Genomic DNA, 17,939 nt, shown 5'->3' with positions numbered 1-17,939 from the left:
GTGACCTGAGCCAAAGTCGGAGGCTTAACCGACTGAGCCACCCAAGCGCCCCTACAATGGCGCTTTAAGGAGCTTCCTAATGTAGTGTTCTTGACAACTTTTTAAATAAGCCAACGAGGCAGGTTTTCTCAGTTCCTAGAGCTGAGGGAAAGGACAGCTTATTCATAATCATTCTACCCAGTTGTCTTTTCCATATTATTTACCCTCACTCCTGGCCCTGCCACCTTCCTCGCTCGTCAGGTCAGGAGGCTATGTGTGTACAGTGACATGGAGGTTCACGTGGGACCTGGGACCTCTCACTCACGCCCACCACACCAGTCTGAATTCTGTTGCCTCACAGGGCAGGGGCATCCCCTGAACCAGCGCTGCAGGCCCCAGCTCTCAACTTCTAAAAGTTAAACTTCCGAATGGTACCACTGCCTGGCAGTGAGGCCCTGGCCTCCCTATCCTTCCAACCCGAGTATGCCTTGATTCAGTCCCAAAATCGAGAAAACAGTAAAGACCAGCAGAATGGGCTTTTGCTCAGTCTGTTTAATCAAATTTTTAAAATGAAAAACATCTCATTTGGCTCTAGTTATGTAAAGAAGAAAGGGGCAGGGGGAGAGGAAAGCAGATTTTCCTCGGTCCATTTGTTCTACACAAAGATAGTCTTTTAGTACCAGCCTATGTCATTCTCTCAGGAATGGCGAAGAGGGGATTTCAATCTGGCCGCTTTTATTTGGAAAGATAATCCTCAACTCACATTTATAAAATATAGTTTGGGCCAACGGGAACCGACTCATGCGGTCACTGAAACTAAGTTTCAGAAGAGAGAATCACCGGAAAATGAAACAACCCGTCTAGTACCCCTCTAATTCCTAATATTTGCTGGATACGCCTCACTGTTCCAAAAAAGGAAAATCAAATATAATTTCCTTTCCTTATGGTCCTTTGGTAGCCCTGTCAAAGCTTCTAAAGTTGGCCTTGAAATGGTCTGGGCAGGGAGACATACAAAAGTTGGGAATGAGAGCTGAGGAGTACCTGGTTTGGGAGGTGGTGGGGGAGGGAACAGTGTCTGACTTTGGTTCTTTGGAAAACCCTTCCATTCACCCTGTGGGCACCAGGGCTCCCCCATCTAGCTAAGCCTCAGACCTTGGACCTGGCAGAACATTATGCTTCGAATGTGTCTGATTAACATTGCTGAGAAAGACTTCTGGGCTGTTTGAAGCAAGAAACCTTGGTAATTGCCTACTGGACTCAATGGAGATCCAGCCTGCCTATTTTAGGCCAGTTTTGCCCTATTTCTGGATGTGGAGTCATAATTTTCATGAATAACACTAACCCTCTGTGTGAAGCCCACTATTCACGATTAGCGTCGAACTTGTCATACAGGAAAAGGCCTGTGACATGATCAGATTCCTGGAAAGTTCATATCTGAATATAACAGACGCAGCAGGAGCTGGGGGAGTGGATGTTTAGGGACAAAGCAGAATGTGGTTGAATGGCGGGCCATTGTGTGGAGACCGGAATTCTGCCCGTCAGCGTGTTACGGACAGAGCTAAGAAAGCAGGGAGGCAGAGATGAAATATGATTCAAACTGGGGGCAAAGAGAAGCGTGAACTGTGTTTTTGACCTAAGGAGACTGGATCAGAACTTACCCCTTAAAAGGCGAACAACTCTGAGGTAATTGGATTTACTCTTCAAAGCACATCTGCTGGTATGTTTCTCAGAAACCCCAAGTTCCTATTGCAGACAGAACAAATATAGATCGGCAAATTTCAACATCATCAAGGTTACCATCCCTCTAGATCCCATCCTCTACAACTTTGAGTGCTGTTGGTTTGGCTGTTGAGGGGGAAACCATTTGGCTTAATACCTGTTCTTTGCATATCTCTCTTTTGTTAAACCATCCTTCTCACCATTCTCATTCCCACTGATTTCATTGCTTCCGAGGGACACACTTGAATGGACCTCAGCATGCCTTCTGATTTGTTCTATCTTACCTTTAGGTTCTTTATAAAAGTTTGGTATAGTTTTGTAAAAGTTATCTAGTTCTGAGGTGGAGGGAGATCTACAAATGGCATTTAAAGGCAAATTTCCTTCACAAAGCTGATTTGGGCTTTGAGAAACAACAGACATGATAAATTTACCTTCTCATCTCTGAGAGCTATTATTTGTTTGGTATAAAGCACTCACCTGACATTTACAAACTCAACTATAAATATTCATCTCTAAAATAGGGAAGTTTGAACACAGACTATTAGATTATATTAAGGAATCACTGTTAATTTTATTGGGTACAATACTGGCATGGTGGAGATATATATATAAATAATCTTTGAAGTCATTTTAAATTATGGATACATACTAAAATATTTGTGGTTGAGGGGCACCTGGGTGGCTCAGTCGGTTAAGCATCTGACTTTGGCTCACGTCGTGATCTCACAGTTTGTGAGTTCGAGTCCCATGTCGGGTTCTGTGCTGACAGCTCAGAGCCTGGAGCCTGCTTCAGATTCTGTGTCTCCCTCTCTCTCTGACCCTCCCCTGCTCATGTTCTGTCTCTCTCCTTCAAAAATAAATAAACATTAAAAAAATTTTTTTAATATTTGTGGTTGAAATGATAATGTATCTGGAATTTATTTTAAAATGATTTAGGGGTGCCTAGGTGGCTCAGTCGGTTGAGCATCCGACTTCGGCTTGGGTCATGATCTCGCGGTCTGTGAGTTTGAGCCCCGCAACTGGCTCTGTGCTGACAGCTCAGAGCCTGGAGCCTGCTTCGGATTTTATGTCTCCCTCTCTCTCTGCCCCTCCCCCGCTCATGCTGTCTCTCTCTCTCTCTCTCTCTCTCTCTCTCTCTCTCTCTCTCTGTTAAAAATAAATAAACATTAAAAAAATTTTTTTAATGATCTAGCCTCCCAAAGAATAAATAGGTCAGATGAGGGGAATAGATGAAACTAGAATGATTTTTAAAAAAGTGGATATTTGTTGATGCTGGATGACAATGGGCTTGTTAGTCTTTCCTGCTTTTGTGTATGTTTGAAAGTTTCATAAATCCTATTATCATATCTTAAAATTTTATAATATTTTTTAAATGTTTATTTGTTTTGAGAGAGAGAGAGAGAGAGAGCAGGGGAGGGGCAGAGAGAGAAGGAGAGAAAGAATCTCAAGCAGATTCCATGTTGAACGTGGAGCTCGATGCGGGACTCTATCTCATGACCATGAGATCATGACCTGAGCCAAAATCAAGAGTCGGATGTTTAACCAACTGAGCCACCTAGGTGTCCCAATTTTAGAATATTTTTTAAAGTATTTAAAAGTAAATATATAAATACAACATTCAAAGTATCTGGGTTCAAATGTGTAACATAATTAACCCAATTAACCTAAATTGTAATACTTTTGCACATAGCTCACAGGTATCTGAGTTAGTTACTAAAGTTAGTGATTAAAGTTTTAGTTATTGGGGCGCCTGCGTGGCTCAGTCTGTTGGGAGTCCGACTTCGGCTCAGGTCACGATCTTGTGGTCTGTGGGTTCGAGCCCCGCGTCGGGCTCTGGGCTGATGGCTCGGAGCCTGCTTCTGATTCTGTGTCTCCCTCTCTCTCTGCCCCTCCCCCGTTCATGCTCTGTCTCTCTCTGTCTCAAAAAAAAAAAAAAAAGTTTTAGTTATTAAACTTATTAAGAGGCACTGGCAGGCTCAGTTGGTAGAGTGTGTGATTCTTGAGCCCCACGTTGGATGTAGAGATTACTTAAAATAAAATCTTAAAAAACAAACAAACAAACAAACTTATTGGGGCATCTGGGTGGCTCAGTCGGTTAAGTGTCCAACTTTGGCGTGGGTCATGATCTCACAGCTCGTGAGTTCCAGCCCTGCATCAGGCTCTGTGCTGATAGCTCTCAGCCTGGAGCCTGCTTTGGATTCTGTGTCTCCCTCTCTTTCTGTCCCTCCACCCCTCTCAAAAATAAATAAACATTTTAAAAAATCACTAGCTGTGACAAATGACATTTTTTAAGTTCTGACCATATGCAGTACCTCGCACGGCACAGGGAACACAAGGATAGCATGGTCTGCAGCCTTTGGGGAGTCCCAAGTCTAGGACCAAGGATAGACACATAAACAGATAAGCATATGCAACATACTTTGTAATAAATGAGATGAGCAGAAGGTTGGGAACAGTGTAGGAGGTACATCTTCCCTGGCATGGTGGGAGGCAGGGGCTACTCTTTATCAAAAAGAGCGTCTGGAAGAGGTGGGATCTTGGCACATGGCTTCTCCAACTGTTAGTTTCCTTATGAAAGTGTAGTAGTAGTACAATCACAGGGTTCTTATTAAAGTGCAGATTCTGAGTCAGTAGGTCTGGGACAGGCTAGAGACTCTGCAGTTCTAACCAGTCCCTGGGATGCAGAGCTGTAGGACTACACTTGAAGTAGCCAGGTACTAGATGTTAGGGTTGGTGGAGTAGGGAGGGTATTGGGGGAACAGTTTGCACGCATGCACACATTGGTGAATTCCTAGGCAATGTCAGTGTTGCTGAGATAGAAATTTTATTTATTTTTTAAGTTTATTTATTTATTTTGAGAGAGAGAGAAAGAGAGAGAGAGAGAGAGAGCAGAGGAGGAGCAGAGAGAAAGGGAGAGAGAGAGAATCCCAAGCAGGCTTAGCACCACCAGCACAGAGCCCCATGTGGGGGCTGAAACTCACGAACTGCGAGATCATGACCTCAGCCGAATCAAGAGTCAGATGCTTAACTGACTAAGCAACCCAGGCATCCCAAGATAGAAATTTTATAGAAGGAAGGGCAAGAGATGAGGTCTGAGAAGAATTAGGTGGGGCCAGATAATGGACAGTCTTGTGGTCTGGGTGCAGAGCTTGGACTTGACCCAGGAAGATGGTGATGAGGTTGAAGAGTGTGGAGTGTCAGAAAGAGATGTTTTGCCATAGCTTCTCAAGCTTCCGTGTTAGGGATTTGGGACGAAGTTTCTCCCTGTTAATCTGTGAGAAGTTCTCCAGAGATTGCATCCTTCATACAAAGGAGCCCCCAGAGGGTGTCAGCCACAGCACCTCTGCAAAATGGGGCCTTTGCTGACTTCACTGGCTCAAGTGCCTTTTAATTAAATGCCACCTTGACCTTGTTAAAACGGATTTGTTGTTCCCTACAAAAATGCTTCCAACTGTGACCCCTAAAAAGAGTTTTTAAAGCTATGTTCAGAGCTTGCGTAAAAAAGCCAAGGGCACTTTGGCAGTGGTTGTCAAGGCAGTCTCTCAATTACAGAAAATGTTTTGTCTCTGTTAGCAGTTTTTGCATTTTAATGTCAGCACTGATATTTAGCATGTTTTAGCTTTTATTTCAGCTGTTATTGAGTACCTGCTATGTATGAAACACGTATATTCACATTGCCTCACTTAACCTTTGCCAGAAATGCTGTGAAGCAGGTGCTATGTCCACTCCCCACCCACCATTGTTTAGATGAGACAATGAGGCTGGAGTAGTGAAGTGATCTGATGAGGATTACACCCTGAGCCGAATCGGATTTGAATCTAGGGCTCCTAATGGCAAGCCCAGTGCCCTTTCCTTCCAGTACTTGAGAACAGCCCCATTTCCTTTATTTCCTTGAAAATGGGGGCCCTGGGATGGATCCAGGCTACTGTTGAGGTCATTCTTGAGAATTTTCTTGGCGGATTGTTTGGGAATTAGAGTTTGAAATTCTGATAGTATGCCGAATTATTAAGATTGCCTTTTTGACATTGTGGAAACCGAAGGATTAACTCAGTGGCGACAGAGGGTCTGCAGTTCAAGCTGTTAACTCTAAGTCAGTCTCTTGTCTTCTTTGAGTTTGGGAAATCCCAAGCCCCAGGAGGACCGCAGGCTGTGATGGTATCCAGGAAGCATTTGTGCACAGCAGAACCACTCTGCAGGATGTTGGGCCGTCTCTGCGGGTGTTCCCAGCCCAGCTGTTCTCAGCTGGGAAGGGGGTCCCCAGAGTTGGGCCCTTTGCGTGAAGCACTGCACCAGGCGCCTTGTCCAGGCCTGGGGGTCTCTCCCAGCACTGTGCCCTCATTGCATGGGCTGAAGTTCACCTCCGAAAAGACACATCTGTGTGCATCATTAACACTTCCCAGCTAAAACGAAACCCCACATTTTAGCTGATAGCCAAAGCAATATTGAAATGACTATTAATAATATAAATTATGCAGACCAATATTTTTTCACTTCTTCTCTCCGGCCATTACAATTACTTAACGTCTTTGTTTCACTGAGTCCTTTTAGATTCACATTACATTAGCATATGTCAGACTCCTGCTTTATACGATTCATTTTTGCTTTATGGGAGAAGTTTTGTTTTCCCAGCTAGGCTAAGCTGTTCAAAGATAGGAGCAGGGGTAGCTCTGGAACTTCTGTGAAGGAGAGACGAAAGATGGAAAGGTCTGACTTAAGATGAAGCTGCATTTGTGTAGCAGGTGCTCTCTTTTGACATGGATGGGATGTTAATTACAGAGGGTGCTGATGGCATCTTTCCCCGTCAAGCCGTATATTTAAACAATCTTCTGCAACACCTAGCACAGTGGAGACCATAGCACATGCTCATTAAATATTCTTGACGATGTGACATCATGTCTCTTCCAGTAAGAAAGACAACACAAGTTAATGGAAAGAATGTGGATGTCAGAGTCATACTGGCTTAGATTTGAATCTTAATCATTCAATGGCTTTTGGCAAAATGACTCTCCTCTGAGCCTTGGTCTCCTCCTTTGTCCCTTCTTGGGTTCTTTTGAAGATTCAGTAGGTAAAGTGCACAAAACCCCAAGTCCAGGGCCCAGCACCTGGTGGGCATGGAAGTCCTAGCAGGTATTATGGTGGCCTGGGCTTTCCACAGGGAATGGACTGCTGTTGGCATATTCCCCGTCATGCAATTCCTAAATAGGTTATTCCTAACCTGTGTGTTATTTCTGTCCATTCCTTTTTTATCTGACTAGCCATGGGGCTCGGTAGCATGCCTCAGCTGCTGGGGCAGCCACTCCCCTGGGGCCTGATGTGGCATTGCAGTCAGGGAACACAAGAGGCCCTGCATTTGTTCTCACAGTACAGTTTTATGGTTTCAGATCTGGTGGTTACTCGATTGTTCTTTGTTTTTGGCAGTAGATATTATTTAATTTTCCATGAGGAAACTTTCTGAACTAAATGGACATTTTCCTCAATGACAGATATATACTGTATTTCCAAAATGTTCTAAAGCACAGTTGGGTAAGTCATACTAATAACTTAAAAAGGGAAAATCATTCAGATCAAAAGGGTCATTTTACTGAAAACCTTTACACTTGCACTGGCCTGTAAGGAATATACATAAACATAAGAAAGAGTCCCTACTGTCAATTTTATGATATAACTAGGAATCTGAGTTATAAACATGGGAAGAAATTGGAGGCCAGCCCACCAGTTACATAAATAAGATTGAATTAGGAGGTGGAGCACAGTGAATTTTTGCAGATGAGAGGGCTCTCAGTAGGGTGGGGGAGATTGGAGGCATCATTACAGAGAAAGGCAGATGGGGCTAGACGAGTCAGGGCACACCAGGTCATGGAACAGCCTGTCAGGGACTTGGAGGAAGGACCCAGGATTGTTGTACGTGTGGACTGGGGAACCTGCTGCCGAAGTAGAGGAGTGGACAGGGAGGGACCAGGTGAGGCCTCGAAACCTCAAAAGCCAGAGTTGGTTAGATGGGGACTGAAACACTGAAAGCCCTAGTTTAAGAAGATGAGCCCAGTGTCCATTTACAGGATGGATCCGAGGAAGAAAGTCTGGGGAGGAGAGGATGGGTGTGGATTTCTAAATCCAGGGCATCAGGGTCTGAGCTGTGATGGCAATGGTGAGATAAGACAGGAAGGGTTAAATCTAAGATACATTTAAGAAGAAGACAGAAGTTGATGACAAGTAGAATATATAAGGGATGGAACAGCAGGAAGAGTAAAAGATGCCTCTGTGGTTCCTTGCCTGGGATATTTGTGGTGTCCCTGAGAAACAAAAGTTCAAGTCAACAAACTGAACTCTTCTTCCCAGAGACACAGCTGTATCATTCCTCCTGAACTTGGACTGACCTTTTGTCGAGTAAGGTGTTTCAGCTGTCTGTTACTGTGCAACAGTACAGTTTGGGGTGCCAAACCCTTGTGACCTAAGATAACAACAGCTTATCATTTCTCCTGCTCGTGTGGGTTGACCAAATTTCAGCAGGGTGGTTCTTTTGCCACTCTCATCTGGGCTTAGTCTGGTGGCTGCATTCTCCCGGGGGCTCTGCTGGGGCTAGAACATCCAAGATGACTACAGGCTTCTACCTGGATGACCACTTTTTCCAACAGCGTACTCAGGCCTCTCACATGGTGGCTGGTTTTCAAGAGAGAAAACGTAGAAACTGCCAGTCTTCTTAGCGCATGAACTCAGAAGTCCACCACATTCTGTTGATCAAAGCAAGTCACAAGGCCAGCCCGGATTCAAAAGCAAAGGAAATTGATGCCAACTCTTAAAGTAGGGAGCAACCCGCATGTATGGGGAGAGGCAAGATCATTAGATCCTCTTTTGAAGACTGTCTACCACATTAAATCACCAGAAATTCCGTTTCAGAGAAGGAACTCTCACCAAAAGAGAACTACCACTGTGATTCATCAGGGCCATGTGGGGGTCAGGATCCTTAGAAACTCTTACTACCTTCCCCTAAAGGTAAAATTTCATAGGGGAAGAAAAGTCTGTGTTTACTTACATTTACATCAGGTCACAGTCCGGGTGACCTGATAGGAGACTCAGAGACATGAGTAGTGCCACTTCCAGAATCAGTATGACTGACAAAGGACAGCTAATGTTTAGAAATAAAGTTAAATAAGTACAGTGGAGCCATACTGGCATAGGACTTGGACCAAGATGGCAGCTGCCAGATCTGGAACGGCAGTTGTAGATGGACAGGATGGGGAGCAGTGCACTTGTGGTCATGGTTCATGGTTGAGAGAGTGGATGAGTCTACACCTAACCCATCAACTCTCAGAAGGATGTATTTGGAATGATTGGTCTTCAAATAGGACACCAATGGCATCATCTCATGTGAACTTAGTTCTTGTTCCCATGAAGGGAAGAAATCAACTACTGAGACACCAATGTGAGATCCCAGGGGCGGAAGATTGTCTCAACATAAGGTGAAATGACTTAAAATAAGCAGAGTCACCACATTTCATTTCTTCATTTCTGAAGAAGCAGATTTCACTTATAAGACAAAGTAAAAGGAGCCAAGGAAGTTTTCCAAAATGCCAGATAAGAACTTTGCTTCTGGTTTCTTTTTTTTTTTTTTTTTTTTTAACGTGTATTTATTTTTGAGACAGAGAGAGACAGAGCATGAACAGGGGAGGGGCAGAGAGACAGGGAGACACAGAATCTGAAACAGGCTCCAGGCTCTGAGCTGTCAGCACAGAGCCCGACGCGGGGCTCGAACTCACGGACCGTGAGATCATGACCTGAGCCGGAGTCGGACGCTTAACCGACTGAGCCACCCAGGCACCTCTGCTTCTGGTTTCTTAAACAAATATCCCAGATCTGGTTAGAGCACTGGGATAGAAAACACAGTTGCAGTCAGGACTTCTTATATAAATTGCCATCTGAAGATATGTATTCACACTGAGCTTTTGCCATAATGGACATGCTTTCTATCTTTGTCAGGAATTGATTGCCAGGAATAGAACTCACTCAAGCTAACTTGAGCAAAAAGGATTTATTGGAAGGACGTTGGGAATATAGTGCAGAACCCCCATTCATGTGTCCCAAGAACCTGGGAGGAAAGTACCCATTCTTGCCATCTCTCTCTGGAGCCCCATGGTCTCCCACCTCTGCCTCTCTCTCTCAGGATGGTATCCATTCTTCTTCCTCTTTGTGGACCAGAAGAATCAGCTCACTCCTCGACTCAGGTGGCCCAAAGATGGCTGGTTGTCTTAATTCCCACTTACAGAACCCTACAAGTCTAGTGCTCACAATTCACGAACTGAAATCCCAATTCCAGCTTTTCTGGGAGAAAGAATCTGATGGGACCTATGGGAGTCAGTCAGAGGATGGAGTCTTTTGGCCTGTTCCCAACCAGCAGCAGAGGAGGGATAGGAGCAGCTCCTCTGAGAAGGTGCCATGGGCAATAGGTGGCCCTTAGAAAAGGGTTGTCAGCCATGGAGGCCCCTATGGAGGTATACATAGCACCTTCACAATGAGGCCACAATTATATCCAAATGTAATGGGTGGTTAGTCAGCCTGCCTGGCTGTTTCCTAATGGTTCCTTGTGATAGTAAAAGAACAATGGTTCCTGGATTAATCTGAATAGAGAACCATCTCCCCTCAGCCACCTCTAAAACTTTTATCTTCGTCAAGACCTCTGAACATCTGAAGAGAATGTTGCTAATTAACTGTCATGTGTTTTAAAGCACTGACTATGATAAACAAGGGGTCTGTTTGTATTTTAAGATGATTTTTTTTTTTTTTAAATTGAAAGTGATGAAGTCGCTTTGGTAAGACGAAAAATGCATGACCAAGCCACAGGACTTTAAAGTGGTCTTGAAAGTAAAAAGGAATTTGAGAACAAATATCCTTTTTCAAATTGACTTTTCCTCCCTGCTTCTGGGAAGAGCTAAGGGTGGGACACGGTCTGGAAATGCACTCAGTTGGCCAGTAATGCTTTTGAAGACTACATGACGTGTCTTCTCCGGCGAGACTTGGAGCCACACTTTCCAGCGCGAGTCAGAGGGCAGTGGCACCCCTCAGAGGCTGGCCACTGTCTCAGAGGCTGGCCTTGTGGCACACAGAGTGTTGAGGGACTAGTGTGTTTGAGAAGTCAGTCTTTAATCTTACTTCCATTCAGTTCGCCAGACTGGCCCTATGAGAAAAGGGAACAAAACCACAAAGTGAGAATCTGCCACCCTCGAGCTTACTTGTGATCTCCAGTTCCATCTTCTGGGCCCCCATGGAAGGCCCTTAACCTTGCTGGACGGTGGTTTCTTCTTTGTCACATAGAATAACCTCATGCATGCTGCCTTCCTCAAAGGGCTTTGATTTCCATGTGAGATGCTTATGTGGAAGTCTACTGTGTGCTCACCAGATGTAAGAGATCGATGTTTTAATATCTGGAATTAAACCCATTTTTTTGAGGTGGCTGCCTTTGATTTTGCCTTTTAACTCAATGAATGCTATTTTCGTTTTCTATTACTGAGCAAGTTGTTTCTGTTTGTGTGGTGAATGATGAAAGCCCTATTATATATACAGCTGGCCCTTGAACAATGCAGGGGTTAAGGGCCCTGACAAACATCACACATAACTTTTAACTCTCAAAAACTTAACTACTCATAGCCTGCTGTTGACTAGAAGCCTTACCGATAATATAAACAGTGAATTAACACATACTTTGCATGTTATATTTCTTATATGCTGTATTCTTACAATAGAAGCAGCTAGAGAAAAGAAAATGTTATTAAGAAAATCATAAGGAAGAGCAAATAACACTTCTAGTCCTGTCCTGTCCAAAATCCACATAAAGTAGACACGTGCAGTTCAAACCCTTGTTGTTCAAGGGTCAACTGTAATGGTAATAAACACTGTTTATTCCGCACACATCATCTTGTCAGGCCTTGTGGTGCTTACTTTATTTACATTATCTCATTTTAATTCTCAGAAGAACCCTTTGAGGCCATATTGCTTCTCATTCCACCGTGGATGAAACTGGGGCCAGAATTCACCCTGGGGTCTGTCCGACTCCAGAGCTCCCATTTGTGATTGCTGCAGAATGCTCCCTGCTCCCGAACAGATGGCAGTAGCGACAGTGTCCTTCAGAATATTGCCTCAGACCGGGACGTGAGCACACAAAAAGCAACTCCCGGGCTACAGGATGGATGCCAGAAAGTGAGGATCCTAGAGTCCTTCCCTCTTTTGGAAACCACTTGTTCTTATTTTTCACACAAATCTAATAAGCTCGATGGTATTGTTGTAAGCCCAAGAAGCAGCAAATTAAGAAGAGGGTACACAGAGACAGTAGCACAGAGTAGATGCTCTCTGAGACTCCTTCCAGTTCCGACGTTTTGAGGGTTCAGCAGCCCAGGCTGGTAACCAAGGGGACAGACTTAACTATTGAAGTCAGACACAAGAATGTAAAAAAGCACACCAGGCTGGGGCCATTTGGTGAAGCACATTTGATGACCTCAAGCCACCAAGAGAAATTTAAAGTAGGTTAAACAAAGTTGTTTTTTTTTTTTTTAATTTTTTAATGTTTATTTTTGAGAGAGAAAGAGAGAGTATGAGTGGGGGAGGGCAGAGAGAGAGGGAGACACGGAATCTGAAGCAGGCTCCAGGGTCTGAGCTGTCAGCACAGAGCCCGACACGGGGCTCGAACTCACAAACGGAGAGATCACGACCACTTAACTGACTGAGCCACCCCGGCACCCCAAGTTTTTTTTTTTTCTTTCAGAGAGAGAGCAAGAGCAAACAGGGAAGGGGCAAAGAGAGAGGGAGAGAGATTCTTAAGCAGACTCCATGCCCAGCAAAGAGCCCAACACAGGGCTCAATGTCAGGACTGTGAGATCATGACCTCAGCCGAAATCAAGAGCTGGATGCTCAACCGACTGAGCCACCCAGGGACCCCCTGAGTTAAGTTTTTAAAAAGAAATAGCTAATGCATTTTAGAAAGGTTCTTTCCAGATAAAGGATAAAATTTCCAGATAAAACTTTTTTCAGATAAAACTTTTCCTGATAAAGGATAAAACTTTAAGTTTTCGAGTTAACCTTTATGGAAACTCCGTTATCTTGAATGGTGTTTTCTTTTTTCTTTTCTGTTTTGAGAGCGAGAGAGTGAGAGTGAGAGTGAGCAGGGGAGAGTCAGAGAGAGAATCTTACGCAGGCGCCGTGCCCAGTGCGGAGCCCGACATGGGGCTCGATCTCATGACTGAGATCATGACCTGAGCTGAAATCAAGAGTCAGACACTTAAGCAACTAAGCCATGTGCCCCTTGAACAGTGTTTCTGATAGCCAAAGAGGACAGTGTGTGGGGTGCCTGGGTGGCTCAGTCAGTCAAGCATCTGACACTTGATCTCAGCTCAGGTCTTGATCTCAGGGTTGTGGTTCAAGTTCTGCACTGGGCTCTGTGCTGGGCGGGAAGCCTACTTAAAATTAAAAAACTAAAAAAAAAGAAAACAAGAGGGCAGTGTGCAGGCAGGAGTCAGAACCAGTGGTCACTAGCTTTAAGTGGATGTTGTTATGCAGATGGGCTCTACTTTTCACTTCCACCCTACTCTCTTCTTTCACTGCTGCCTAAGAAATACCTTTACCCACTCACTCCATGGTTCTGGGTGGCTGATGCAGAACATGCTTGTGCATCCAGTGTGCAGTTTAAATTTTTTTTTTACATTTATTTATTTTCGAGAGACAGAGCACAAGTCGGGGAGGGGCAGAGAGAGAAGGAGACACGGAATCCAAAGCAGGCTCCAAGGTCTGAGCTGTCAGCACAGGGCCCGACGCGGGGCTCGAACTCACAAACCCTGAGATCATGACCTGAGCTGAAGTCAGACGCTTAACTGACTGAGCCACCCAGGCGCCCCCCAGCGTGCAGTTTTAGAGCACGGCTCCGTGAATACAGAGCCCTCTGAATACAATGGTGTGTGGAAGATACAGCTCTACCCTTAAGTTGTTCATGGTTAATTGGGGAGAGAGACACATGAACAAGTGTTTAGAATCAAGCGCAACTTAGGCTGCTATAGGACTACACAGCAGGAGCATATAATCTTCTTTGTAGGGTAGAGGGGGCCTTCCCTGGGGGAAGCAGTGCTCAGGCTGCAATGTTAAGCAGGAGAGAGTATTCCAAGCAAAGGAAAGGGCATGTACAAAAGTCCAGAGGCCAGAAAGCAACGTGCAGTGGGGAACCTTGCACATACACTGTCATTTAATTTGGCCTTCATCTAGGACCCGAGCTGAGGGAAAGGGGGGAGGGGAAGGGGAGAAAGCAGCACAGGTCAGGCAGGGCCTTGTGTACCATGTGAGAGAGTTTGGACTTGATCCTGAGGGGCTTTGAGGGTTTTCGGCAGGGCCCCTGCATACCTCTCCAGCTCCTACTGTTTTTCCCTCTCTCTGTCATGGGTCACCCTCACTTCTTTTTGTTCCTGCAGAGGACAGCATCGTTCTTGCCTCAAAAGCCTTTGTCCTTACCCTTCCTTATGCCTGCCACGTGTGGTAAAGATTATTCTGGTTGCAGTGTACTAACCATTTTAGGATGCGCCTAGAAGCAAGGAGGTAGAAGAGGGGGCTAATGCAGTGGTCTAAGTGGGAGGAGATGGTGGCTTAACCTGAGGAAGTGGCAGCATGGAGATAGACATGGACAGATGTCTGCAGTATGCAAGGAGGTGGAATTGATGGTAATTGGCAAGTGATTGACTTGGGCATGACAAGCGTGATACCTTAGGCCATGGAGATTCAGGTGGATGGAGCTACGGCGTGGTACGGTCTGACTTCCAGAGATCCACCACACCAGCCCACTGGAACATGAACTGCCTGGATTTGCTCATCAAACTGTAAGCGAAGCTTATAAGTTCCAGCTGCATTAATGCAACCCATAGCCTTGTTTACGTCTAATCTTAACATTTATGATTATACACCTTGGGCTCTCTATAAGCTAATACATAATAACGTGCTTACTTATGAGCATAATAGAATAAATGAGACAAAAATCAGAATAAATGACCAGGATGATGATGATCAAGTAGTTTTTATTAAGAGCCATTAAATACATGGCTCGGGTTTCCATACACAAGGTCCCTTTAACAAACTCGGCTTATAGGTTACGCCCCCGCCTAGAGACACTTAACTCACTGCATTTGTTTAACCTCTAAAACCCAGCCATTCCCAGGCCAGGCTCTCACTGAACACCGGACTCCTACCGCCTAGAGCTTTTCTGTTTACATTCGCCACTATAGAGATTTGGTTTGTTTCCAAAAGATGCATTTTAACATTTGTGTGGTGAGCCACATTTGTTATATTTGAACCATGTGTGACGCAAGGGAGAAGGGTAACCACTTGGCTAGAAGGGGAAGGGTGACTCTTTTGGTTAGCAGTGGTACTTCCTGCCAATTTAACAGGAACTGGTTAGATGTTGATGGTGGCAGAAATTTAGAAGTGTGTGTATGTACATACATACAGAATCACGCATCTATTTTTATATGCCAACAGGCTAATGTGGATGTAAACCTTGTTAAACTGGACCATGCTGTTTTCTAGTCTTTTTAAAAAAAAAAAAAAAGATTTTTAATTTCTTGTTTAAGTTTATTTATTTTTATGAGAGAGAGCACAAGCAGGGGAGGGGCAGAGAGAGAAGTGGGGACAGAGGATCTGAAGCAGGCTCTATGCTGACAGCAGGGAGTCTGATGCGGGGCTTGAACTCACAAACCGTGAGATCATGACCTGAGTTGAAGTCAGACACTCAATCAACTGAGCCACCAAGTTCCCCTTAAAAGGTTTTGTTTTTAAGTAATCTCTACACCCAGCATGGGACTCAAACCCACAACCCTGAGATTAAGAGTCACACACTCCACCGATTAAGCCAGCTAGATGCCCCTTTTTTCTAGTCTTAAATATAAAGGAAAAACACTTTCTAGGAGTCTGTTTGGCTCACTTTGGAATTAGATAATATATCTAGGTCTTAACTGACCTAGAAGTGCTTCTACGACGAGGCCTCATTCATGTCTTATTATGTCTTCAGTTATATAAACTGTGAGGAGCCAAACAGCAAAAATAGGGGAAAGGGCTTCATCTGATAGTGGAGTGATTCATAAGTTAATAACACAGATGGAAAACTAAGACCCAGAGGGGCTGATTTGTCCATGGCCCACAATAAATTCCTTCCTTCCTTCAACAAACATATATTTAGTAGGTATTATATAGGTGTATTAGTTATCTATTGCTGTATAACAAACTACCCCAGAACTTAGTTACTTAAAATGACACACATTTATTGTCTTACTTTCTATGGGTCAGGAAATCTGGACATGGTTTAGCTGGGTCCTCTGCTTCTAGGTTTCTTACCAGGCTGCAATCGTGGTGTCTTCTGAGACTGGGGTCTCATATGAAGGCTCCACTGGAGAAGAACCTCCTTCAAGTACACATAGTTGTTGGTAGGATTCAGTAACTGCAAAAACTGAAAGTCTTGGTTTCTTGCTGGCTATTGGTTAAAGGCCACCCTCAGTTCCCTGACACATGGCTTCTCCGACATAGCGTATTGTTTTATTAAAGTATATAAGCCAAGAAGGCAATAGATAGAGTCTACTAGGAAGACAGAAGTCACAGGCTCTTATAACCTAATCACAGAAATGGAGTCCCATCAACTTTATCACATTCTGTTGGTCAAAAGCAGTGATGCAGCCCACACTCAAGAAGACGGGATTCCACAATGGCATGAACACCAGGAGATGGGGATCATTGAGTGCCATCTTTGAAAGCTGTCTACCACAGTTGATACATATATTCAGGTTTCTTTATTCTCAGATATAGCTTTTTCTACTAGACAAAACCATCCGATTACATGATTGTGAAACACTAGTATGTTCACTGTGGTAAGCTGAATAATGACCCCCCCCCCAAATGTCTATCCTGTAATCTCTGGAATCTTTTAATATGTTACCTTGCATGGCATAAAAGATTTTGCAGATGTACTTAAGTTGAGGATTTTTAGATGGGAAGATTATCCAGGTAGGCCCAATGTCATCACAGAGGTTCTTATAACAGAGAAGCAGAAGATCGGAGTCAGAGAAGGTGATGTGATGCTGGAAGCAGAGGGAGGGAAGGAGATATGATGGAGGCAGAGTTTGGAATGGTGTGGCCACAAGCCAAGGATTAGGGGCAGCTTCCAGGAGATGGAAAAGGCAGGGAACAGATACCCCCTGTGCCTCCAAAAGGAACAAGTCCCTGCTAACCCCTTGATTTCAGTCCTGTAAGATCCATTTAGTACTTCTGACCTCCTGAACTGTAGGATAATGAATTTATGCTGTGTTAAGCCAATAGATTTGTAGTGATTTGTTCAAGCAGCTACAGGAAACGAATACACTCACTGAAGGCACTTTGGGAAGCCCACTTATGGAGCTCTCTAAGAACAAGGGGAGGCACAAGACAGGATGAAGGGCTTCCAAGGGCTTTTCCTGCTCTCCGGTGACTCCGAAACATAATTTGCCTATTGTAACTTCTCTATTTTGAGGAAATTGCTCTTAGTTCTCTTCAGTACTCAGTGGGTTAGTTAAAGGTGGACCCGGGCCTCACACACTCTTCACAAGAAAACAGAAACGTGGCATTTGCCAGATTACACTAAGACTTCCATTTTTAAAGCCTGTTGCTTATTATTTATTTGTACCTTAGGAGTAGAAACGTTAGCTGAGATGAAAGTACCTGGCACAAATCTCTCTTCCTTCTTTGTGTTTCACAGCCAGATGTTGTGAAATTCTTTTGCTTTTCTTTTTTCTCCAGTGCCTGGAAACCTTGGCTGCTACAAGGATCATGGGAACCCACCTCCTCTAACTGGCGCCAGTAAAACGTCTAACAAACTTACCATACAAACCTGCATCAGCTTTTGTCGGAGTCAGAGGTTCAAGGTAATGGCTCTATGGCTGTATATCTATAGAAAAGCATGAAGATATAAATGCATTCTGCTGAGATAACTTAAAAATATATATACTTTTTAAAAAAAAGTATCAAACCGTATGACTACTTTTCTGCCAAGGAGGAGCAGGAGGAGGAATGGGGCTTGGCATTCAGGAGCGTGAAGTAGCATTCTTGTCTAAAGACGGGGAGAGAAAAGAGAGGAAAATCTCAATATTTGCATCCCTATTTGACCTCTGACAGAATTATGTATTTCCTTGTGCCCTTGAATGTTATGAGCAGGGACATCTCTGGCTCCACAGGGGTTCTGGGAATAGGCCAAGGTAGTG

The 17,939-nt window shown here is 44.2% G+C and overlaps 1 protein-coding gene across 2 annotated transcripts in view; it reads left to right on the top strand.

Moving 5' to 3' along the window:
- The window catches only part of KREMEN1 (kringle containing transmembrane protein 1), a 72,873-nt gene that overhangs the window by 27,779 nt on the left and 27,155 nt on the right, over window positions 1-17,939 (top strand). For both annotated transcript variants that reach the window (XM_042961764.1, XM_042961763.1), the window contains exon 4: window positions 17,479-17,603. In XM_042961764.1, the coding sequence (XP_042817698.1) occupies window positions 17,479-17,603 (125 nt within the window). The remainder of the gene's footprint in view (window positions 1-17,478; window positions 17,604-17,939) is intronic.

This window comes from Panthera tigris, chromosome D3 (genome assembly GCF_018350195.1).
Source record: "Panthera tigris isolate Pti1 chromosome D3, P.tigris_Pti1_mat1.1, whole genome shotgun sequence".
Classification (NCBI taxonomy): domain Eukaryota; kingdom Metazoa; phylum Chordata; class Mammalia; order Carnivora; family Felidae; genus Panthera; species Panthera tigris.
Note: the sequence above shows the minus strand (reverse complement) of the source record. Positions and strands in the feature narration are given on the sequence as shown.